This window comes from Papilio polytes, unplaced genomic scaffold, assembly GCF_000836215.1.
Source record: "Papilio polytes unplaced genomic scaffold, Ppol_1.0 DF822178.1, whole genome shotgun sequence".
NCBI classification, from domain to species: Eukaryota; Metazoa; Arthropoda; class Insecta; order Lepidoptera; family Papilionidae; genus Papilio; species Papilio polytes.
This window is the reverse complement of record NW_013527026.1, coordinates 5,585,488-5,595,252: the sequence shown is the minus strand read 5'-3', so window position 1 is coordinate 5,595,252 and position 9,765 is coordinate 5,585,488. Positions and strand designations below refer to the sequence as shown.

Genomic DNA, 9,765 nt, shown 5'->3' with positions numbered 1-9,765 from the left:
TAGAATATAATAAACATAAATAAAAATTGTCTGATGCAAGAAACGCGGCAGCTGCATCATTGTTTTTATGCACATTCTATTAGCGTATGTATAATTACATACTAGATGATGAATATGGAATGCAATTGTGTGGTAAAACCATCTATTACAATTATAATAAAAAATGCATACGCACTTGTATAGGGTAAACCGATCTTGGCCATAGGTAACAAAAGTGCTATAGTGGTTTTTTTAATTTTCAATCTAAACTCCACTGTTGACTGTCCTTTGGGCACGTATTTAGTTAGGTAATAAACTTACATACTAGCTGTTCCTGTGCGGCTTCATCTGCATGAATTAAAAAAAAATCTTCTTAACATTATTCAAATTATCAATTGCAAATGTCCATATGACATGACTTCATAACAAACCATGGCAATCTTAATCCTTGATGTTGGCAACTTGTAGCTTATGGTCCCGTTCCGTGACGTGAGTGTAGGGCTTTTTTTAAAAGAAAGAATTATTCAAAATATACTGTGATCGCTGACATCTTAGGCAGCAAAGAAGTGTGTATTTACGCTTTATTATAATAGCATAGATTATTTGTTGCCCGCGACAGCGACATCGCAATATTAAAATCTGTGTCAACAACCCTTCAGTGAAAGTCCGGTCGAAATAGGCCTAGCCGTTTCGGAGATCATCCGGAACAAACGCGGTTTGCGGGTAGACAGAAAACTTTAAATGCAATTTCCGTTAGCAAGGCAAAAACATCAGCTTCCCGAAATCTGGAATTTTTCTTTTGAAATTACAAACCGACACTCCAATATATATGTAAAGATATTAATTATTAGTTAATAAGTAAGTTTATTATAAGGCAGTATAAGTACCCTGACATAAACTTAAGTATTTTATTGATTCACTTGAAGATTATAATTGAAAAACCGGTAAATAATTGTTCATTCATTAGTATACCACTTTGTTGGATTATGTTTGCTTAGTTATTTATGTAAACGAAGACGTTAAAATGTTAATTGTGCAATATTTCATTGTTAGGTTAGGTTAGAATATCTACAGCTTTACTACAGTATAATAATGTAGGGATTTTAAAATATTTTCGTATACAAACATAATAGTTTCGCCGTGGTTAAATTAATCTGAGGTATATTTAAATTAAGATAATGGGAACTCGATTAATGAAATTCGCCAAAATACCAAAAGTGTGTGCTGTTATTACGCGAATAATTTACCTATAAAATTCAATATCGCAATTTATAAAAGAAATCTTACTCAATATAATTGCGAAAGTTTAGATGGATCAATGTTTGTAAGAGTTTCTAGCCTAAACGGCTGATGGGATCTCGATGAAATTTGGCAAAGATGTAGAGGATAGTCTGGAAGAATACATAGGCAATTTGCTTTTGTTTTTATTTATTCCGCGCGGACTAGTAAACTATTTTATTTTTACAATCACGCACCATAGCCTACTAGGTTAATCATATTGTATAGTTGAACTGACTGGCATTTTAATTTGACAGATTTCATCATTACATCATAATATTAAAAATAACAGCTAGTTACTTATAATTGTTGAATTAAAATCAGTTTTATATCAACACAAACTTCATGTTTTCCAATATTTTAGATTTAATTTATGATTCAATTACAGGCACAATGGGATCACTGCCGCGCGTTTCTGTGGTCACCGGGCAGAAGGTGTCGACACCGGCCGGACCTCTAACAAATATGATGGACAATCTCACAGCTAGAGATGCCACCGCTTTAGTTTACAAAGGTGACGTACATACATTAACTTGTCCTTGTCCCTACGGGGAACAGTCTTTTGCTCCTCAATACATTTCTATCAGCCATATCTGAATCCACTCGCTCCCACACAATCCATCCATTTTTCGGTCTTCCTCCACATTTGTACAAAGATGACGTAGATATATGTTATTGAAATAAATTATTATCAGCCTAGAAGGATATAATGGAGGTTATAAAATGTAGTGAATTTTTAAAAGAAATAAATACTAGACGCCCAGCATTTGTATTGCTACAAATTGTATTGAGCCTTCAGAGCTAGGAGACCTTATTTATTAACAAATTCAATTCTTATTCTATTAGTTAATACTTGTATATTCTTTAAGTGAATAGACAATTATCATTTAGACAGTTGCCTATCATGTGTCGAAGTTGGAAAACTCACTTTAGTTACATAAACAAAGCAGATTTTCACATTTATGTTAAATAATATAGTAACAATGACTAAATAAATACTAACACAAACTTTCAGAGGACTTTCGAGTGACCAGTGTTAAGTCTGTCTTTAAAGTTAAAGTTGCTCTAAAACTGAACTTTATTTAAATGCTCGATTTGTATTGGGGCATTATTGTCCTCTAATATGGCCTGTCTTTAAAGACTTAATATTACTATAAATATTTTATAGTCAGGATTATCCTTAGAGCCTTAATCTACGTGGATAATCTAAGGTCTTCCGTACACGAATACGATCAAGCAGAGTTCTGCCAGTAGTATGTCGACCAGAGCAGTAGTTTAAAGCTGTGTTAAGCTGTCTTTATCGGCCTTAAGAATCTAAAAGCCTCATTAATGACTAATGAAATCTATCAATCAGATGAGACGAGTTGCGTACGTGTGAGCTACGCGGAACTGCAGGCGCGGACAAACGCGCTGGGCAGAGCCATCGCCGCCCACGCTCGCCCCATCGGACCTAACAGGGACGGGGACTATGTGATAGCTGTGTGCATGGAGCCAACACATAAGTGAGTATTGCTTAGTCTTTTTGGTACTTTCTTTTAAGAAGTCTATACTTTCCTTACAGACCAATACTGAAACGAATCACAATTACACAATCTCGTAATCGCTTACAATTTGAAAGACGGTAAAATTTGAAAGAAATATGAAGTTAAGCGGAGCGACTATGTTAAATATTTAAATTTCGTGTCAGTATTCGGCTGTTAAAATACTCTCTCCGTTATATTTGACTTAATTCTTGTACTATCTTTCAGTACGATAATGACTCTGCTAGCGATATGGAAGGCGGGTGCGGCGTATGTGCCGATGGACCCGAGCTTCCCACAAGGCAGAATTTCACATATCTTAAAGGACGCGGAGCCTTCTCTTGTCATATATGATAACACAGGTAAAGTGTACTTACAGACTGTGTAGACATTCCAAATAGACATCTTTAAATTACTTTATAACAATTAGATTAATGTTTAATTTGATAACGCCTGGTATTTTGGAATAGCTAAAATATTAATTTAAAAAATATGAGTTTGCTTCAGGCGCTTTATTTATTTTGTTATTTCTTTCAGCAAATCCCTCTATGTTCTCTGGTAGTGGTATACCAGCGGTATCATTCGACGAGCTCTCTTTAGAAGCCAGTGGCTTACCAGGAGATAAGCCGAGTGAAGCGGAGGTACTATTGCAAGCCACTGCTGAGAGCATTGCGATTGTTCTTTACACGTCTGGAAGTACCGGAATACCAAAAGGTTTGTTTCATATATTTTTACAGACAGAAAATAGCGAAGAAAACGTTATAAAAATAATCAGAATCTTGATTTCAAGAAATACTTACTGATATTATTTTTAGCTGTAAACATAATTATTAGGTATTGTTCGATGTAGGCAAAGTAATTTAAAAAAACGTACTTCTATCTTTTTGATTTAAAAATAATTGCCGCGTACTTGGAAATAATCATAATTGTATTTATAATACTTTTGAGATTGCATGAAGTTAAGTCATTTAAGTGATCGCTTAAGGCCGTCAATGATTGTAACTTAAACCGCATTAAGCACAATGGTATTGGATTTATACTTTTTTTAATGTTCTTTGATTACAATATCCATTATGATAGGTAATAAAGATACTTTATTATTAATAAAAAATGTACTAAATCGAGATGAAATTATAATTGTAAACAATGAAATGAGCAAAGTCCAAAGTCTCAAGTTGCCAACATAATCCGTATACAAATAAAAAATGTTTTCCGAACCCCTCTATCTCTGTGTTAAATATAGTAAAGATTTGTTCAAACAAACTTTCGCATTTATATATTAGTTAGATAAAAGATAAATTTTCTTTCCAGGAGTGCGTTTGTCATATTCAGCGATCTGCAACCGCCTCTGGTGGCAATTCCGTACTTTCCCGTACACGGACAAAGAAAACGTCTGCGTTTGGAAGACAGCTCTAACTTTCGTCGACTCTGTTTGTGAGATCTGGGGGCCTTTGTTACACGGCAGGACCTTACTTATACTCTCAAGAGAGACGACTCGAGATCCTCAGAAATTGGTTCGGGTCCTAGCGGAAAATGAGGTAAGTCAAATAATTAAATAATTTCTAAATGCAGCGGTAAAATTACTGTAGAATAATAGAATCTTTTTAAATGCATTTATATTGAATTTACTAACATATTTAATATTTCAGGTGCATCGTTTGGTATTAGTGCCAACGTTACTCCGGTCTATTTTAATGTACCTCTCTTTAAACCGCTCCGAAAGACCACTCCAATCCCTGAAACTGTGGGTCTGTTCTGGTGAGACTCTCGGCAAGGAACTGGCGGGACAATTCTTCCAATATTTCGGTGATAACGAAGGCTACAAGCTGGCCAACTTCTACGGGAGTACCGAGGTTATGGGCGACGTGACATTCTATGTTCTGGAACGTTCTGAACAATTGGATGTACATCCTACGATACCGATCGGTGAGTATACAGATTTCTCTAAGAGCGCACACCTTTGACTAAAGTATCGCAGAACTTTTTACTCTCGCTTCGATTCCTATGATGTCATATGGAGGTAACACTAATCGATTTTTAGTTGTGCAACTAAACAGTTGAATTGGCTGCAAAATAATCAACAATCGCACCACAGTTTAGTCAAATGTGTGCGCTTACTTTAAGAATGCAATAATTCTTATTTTTGTTCTTTTTCCTTTGTTTGTCTTTTCGAACGAATCAATGAACGAAAAAATTCCTGGAAGTTTGAACGACCAAAAGGATGATGAAGAATGAATGAACTTAAAACTTATAAAAAACGATTAAATGAACCCATTTATTGACAAATGAATGAATTTAGGGAAGCCGGTCGACAACTGCGCCATCTATCTTCTAGATGAAGAAATGAATCCGGCACGCGAGGCGGAGCCAGGCGAGGTGTGGGTGGCGGGTCGCAATCTAGCTGCAGGGTACGTCGGCGGACAGGCGCCGGAGAAATTCTGTTACAACCCGCACGCCTCACATCCAGGTACCAAAACACGAAGTTGAAGCATTAAATGACCTAAGGCTGTCATATTTTACCGTTAAAATAAATGAGCATTTTTACTGAAGTATTCATACAATTGATTAAATTGGAATAGTTAATATTTGTCAGAATTATTCTACGATAAGTTCTAAACAATATAGCTATAGGGATAGCTTTTGTTAAATACACTGACAGGGGTCAGTGTATTTAACAAAAACAAAGATAGCAATATTATTTTCGTAATATTGGTGTAACAATTGGAAAGTCTAAATCCACGGTTACCATAACCAAACTAATATTTCTCTTATGTAAATCTAAAGTAATGTTATAAAGAGGAAAGATTTCTATTTTTGTATGTATTGAAAAAACTCAAAAACTACTGGGTCAATTTCAAAAATTCTTTCACCATTAAAATGCTCATTCACCGGGGAACGGTGAGTAACATAGGCTATATTTTTTTACTATTTTTTAATATGTAACTGTTGCTCACGACTTCGTCCGCGTGAAATCAAAATAAAAAATATAGCCTATGTTACTCAGAGATAAATTACCCTTCTAATGGTGTTTTTTTCGTGAATCAATTACATACAAAAATACAAAGCTTTCCTTTTTACGATGTTCCAAAATTTAGTATGGATAAGCCAACAGTTATAATAATTTGACAGTACGTTCAATAATAAATATATAACGAGTACATATCCTAACAGATTTTGGAAAACTATACCGCACTGGAGACTTCGGTGTTCTACACAAGGGGATGGTATTATACGCGGGAAGAACTGACTCGCAAGTCAAGATCCGAGGTCACAGAGTAGATTTATTAGAAGTTGAAACTGCAGTAGCTGCTGTGGAGGGAGTCGAGAAAGGTATGAGAATTTTTTTTATATCCATCTACTTAGCTTAAGAGCGGGCGCGCCTTTGGCTAAAGTATCTGCGATTGTCAATTATTTCGCAGCCAATTGGACTGTTTAGTTGCACAACTATAAAGTAATAAGTAATAAGATCATAGAAATCAAAGCGCGACTACACAGTTGTGCGATAGTTTAGTCAAAGGTGTGCTCTTACTATAGAAAATTATTACAGTAGAAATTGGGAAACTTGCAGAACTGAAAATAAATCAATTTTACAATTATAATTCCATATTACATTTGAATAAGTTTAAAGTGATACTTTAGCTGTTGCTCGCGACTTCATCTACGTGAAATTAAAATAGTAAAGAACCTAGTTATTAAGTGATAACATTTCAATCTTGAAAGAAGTTTTGACATCCGTCCAGTAGTTTTTGTGTTATTTCAATACATACAAAAAACACATATGTTTCCTATTTATATAAGTATAAATGTATTCCTCTAGCAATGTACATCCAGTGTGTCTATAATTTAAATAATCACATTTCCAGCGGTGGTTCTCTGCTATGGCCTGGATCGTGGCAATCCTGAAGTGCTGGCCTTTGTGACTGTGCAGCAAAGCGCGCGGCTCTCAGCGCACCACATAGAAACAGCACTCAAGAAGTCCCTGACACATTATATGTTACCACAGGTATCCTTTGTTTATACTCATTCATGAATAGAGAAAGGCGCATATCATTGACTAAAATACGCACAACTGTTGTGCGATTGTCGATTGTTTCGCAGATAATTCAATTGTTTAGTTGCACAACTAAAAATCGTGTAGCCTTCATAAAACCTTCATAAAAAATGATAGGAAACAAAGCAAGACTAAACAGTTGTGCGATAGTTTATTCAAAGGCGCGTACTCTCACTGTCTGTAAAAAGAGGTCGACTATATAAATCTTGGCCAAGGCGCTAGTAGATCTGTCCTAATTTTAGTATCTTTCCCTATCATTTGCTTATAAGGATAAGATGGGAAGGGAAAGTGGATTTGATGCTGGAGACGCCTAAGAAGGGTAAATGCCCTTTTTATGTGCATCCCTTCCTCCGTCAATTCAGATTAGACAACGCAATTGTGGTTGTCTATGGACAATGGTTGCGTTTTTCGGCCAAATCAGATGGCCGCTTGTTTTACCACCTTACAATATAAAATAATAGAACCAAATAAGTACTGCTTGTCCTGAATGATTTTTGAATTTTTTTAAATGTTCTTTTCTTTCATGTTTACTCTATAGGTAATCGTTATAGAGAGTGTCCCTTTATTGGTGAACGGCAAAGTCGACAGACAAGCGCTACTCAAGATGTACGAGAACACTAACAATAATGGTAAGGTATCTTTGACGTTTATGTAAATTTTGTTTTCCTACCAGAGGTACACTTACGCCTGCTATAGACACTTAGTTTTAACTTAACAATCAAAACTGTTCAGTTAAGTCAACAGAAATAATTAAGCGTAAAAGAGAAGTATACAGAGATTGAGATGAATAAAAATGCATTGTTAGTAGTGCGGCAAGTAAAATCACAATTCTTCATCTGGTGCGGCGGCGGGCCAAAATATGCCCCCAGTGATATTTCCGGCAGTGCATGGCAGGTCTATCTAGACCCACTAGCACTAGGATAGATTAAATTGCTATAACTTTATGAAAACATAATGTATACATTTTATGTAAAGTAATGTATACACTTGGGATAATCGTTTCGCACTAGCGAGAGGGACACAGTTTTCTTCGTCCGCACCAGCTTAAGTACCGCATCAGGCCGAAATCGGCCTGTTACGCAGTGAACGTTTTTTATTCTATTATATCTCCGATTATTGTTGCCTATTCATTTAAGTATAGTAGTATTTTTTACTTTCACAGACGACTCTGAGATATCTTTCGACATTGACTACAGTGGAGTGGATGCTGAGAATTTAGAAGCAGCTAAGGTCCTCTTTGAGACGGTGGGAGAGGTGCTCGGGAGGGCGGCGAGAGGGACGCTATCAGTGAGGGCGGGCTTCTACGCGCTGGGAGGGAACTCACTTAATTCTATTTATACTATCACTAGACTGAGAGACAAAGGATACTATATTGGTAAGTATTTACAATATTACATGGTTTCCTAATTGTGTTTATAGGAATACTAGCTTTCAGCTGCGACTCCGTCTGCGTGGTATTTAAAAAAAAACAAAAGTATGTAGCCTAGGTATTCTTCCAGACTATACATCTATACCAAATTTCATGAAGATCCGTTGCCGTTTAAGCTAAAAACTCTAACAAACATTCATTCATCTAGCCATCTAAACTTTTGCATTTGTACCTATTATTAGTAAGATTGCGATACTGGAAATGAATGTATTATCTTAGTATTTCAATAGTTTTAATGCAGAATAAGCAGTATGTAATATATTTAATTAAAAATATACTACGGAACTAAACCAACAAGACAATTTCATTGACACAGAATTTGTAAATTCGATATCAAACTTAGCATAAATTATACCAAAAAAATCTATTCCACAGAGATAAGTGAGTTTCTGGGAGCAGCCAATCTTGGCGATGTGCTGACCCACATGAGCTGCGGTCCGGAGCACGCGGCTGGCGGTTACGACCACAAGTTCAAAGCAGTGCCGATGGCTGAAGATCATGAACAGCAAGTTGTCGAGTAAGTACTCCTATCACAAAATTCCTACACTCTATTGTGAAGTAGTCATATACTTGACGTACCTAACAGAAGACAGGTTTGACAGGAATTCTAGCAAAAACATTTGTAAATTTTCAATTATGAAGGGTTAATTTTTTACTGTCCAGTATGATCGTATCGTCGTTCTACGAGAAGGCTGAGTTAGAACAGTTCTTAAAGCACGAGATTGCGACTGAGGACTACGCGCACTGTATCCGTGCTTGCTGGGACGCTCTGCTGCAGGCCAGACTCAGCGTCGTTCTAGAAGATCGTGAGTATATGTTACTTTGACTGGACTGGCAACATAATCCAAAGTTTAGTGGAGCTTCGATTCCTATAAGCTTATACGGGGTTTCTCGATTTTTAGTTATGCAACTTAACACTTGATTTGGCTACGAAACAATCGACAATCGCGTGCGACAGTTTAGTCAAAGGTGTGCGCCCGTTCTTAGATTTCATCTTGGGAACAACTTATTGTGTTTGTAATTGACCACAAAAAAGCAAGCTAATCATTGAATTTTTACTCGAAAAGTTAAAAACGATTTACCAGTCTTATTTTATACAGCGAAAAGGATAAGAACAACTTAAAATCCAAGGTATTTAAGTTACGAGACTGTAACTTAAATAAGTTAAAAATATTTTCAGATTCAGGAACACCGGTAGCGGTTGCATTGAATTTCGACGCTCGAGACGAGCCAGAGATCGAATTGAACGGAGGTCTCGCCAAAATCATGACATTCCTCGAATTTATTGAGAGCTCTGTTAGAGATACCATGCTGCCTGAGGGAAAGGGTAAGTGTTACGTTTATGTACTTTGTCCTATTTGACATTTTAATATGAAAATTATACAAGCTTTAAATTGTTTGGTCCTTCGAGTCAGATAACAATGTTTTGATATCTAGGTACGATTCTGCACTCCTTCATGATGGCAACAGCTGCCTCACTGAGTCCCCAAGACAATGTAGCAGCGATA

The 9,765-nt window shown here is 36.3% G+C and overlaps 1 protein-coding gene across 1 annotated transcript in view; it reads left to right on the top strand.

Moving 5' to 3' along the window:
* LOC106106687 (tyrocidine synthase 3) overlaps positions 1-9,765 on the top strand; it is a gene marked incomplete in the record, with an annotated part of 37,663 nt that overhangs the window by 26,288 nt on the left and 1,610 nt on the right. The window contains 15 exon segments of the mRNA XM_013287314.1: positions 1,646-1,771; positions 2,612-2,759; positions 3,006-3,139; positions 3,315-3,491; positions 4,089-4,315; positions 4,427-4,703; positions 5,077-5,244; positions 5,949-6,107; positions 6,641-6,780; positions 7,367-7,457; positions 7,991-8,203; positions 8,633-8,774; positions 8,921-9,063; positions 9,438-9,584; positions 9,695-9,749. Of these exon segments, the coding sequence (XP_013142768.1) occupies positions 1,651-1,771; positions 2,612-2,759; positions 3,006-3,139; positions 3,315-3,491; positions 4,089-4,315; positions 4,427-4,703; positions 5,077-5,244; positions 5,949-6,107; positions 6,641-6,780; positions 7,367-7,457; positions 7,991-8,203; positions 8,633-8,774; positions 8,921-9,063; positions 9,438-9,584; positions 9,695-9,749 (2,342 nt within the window).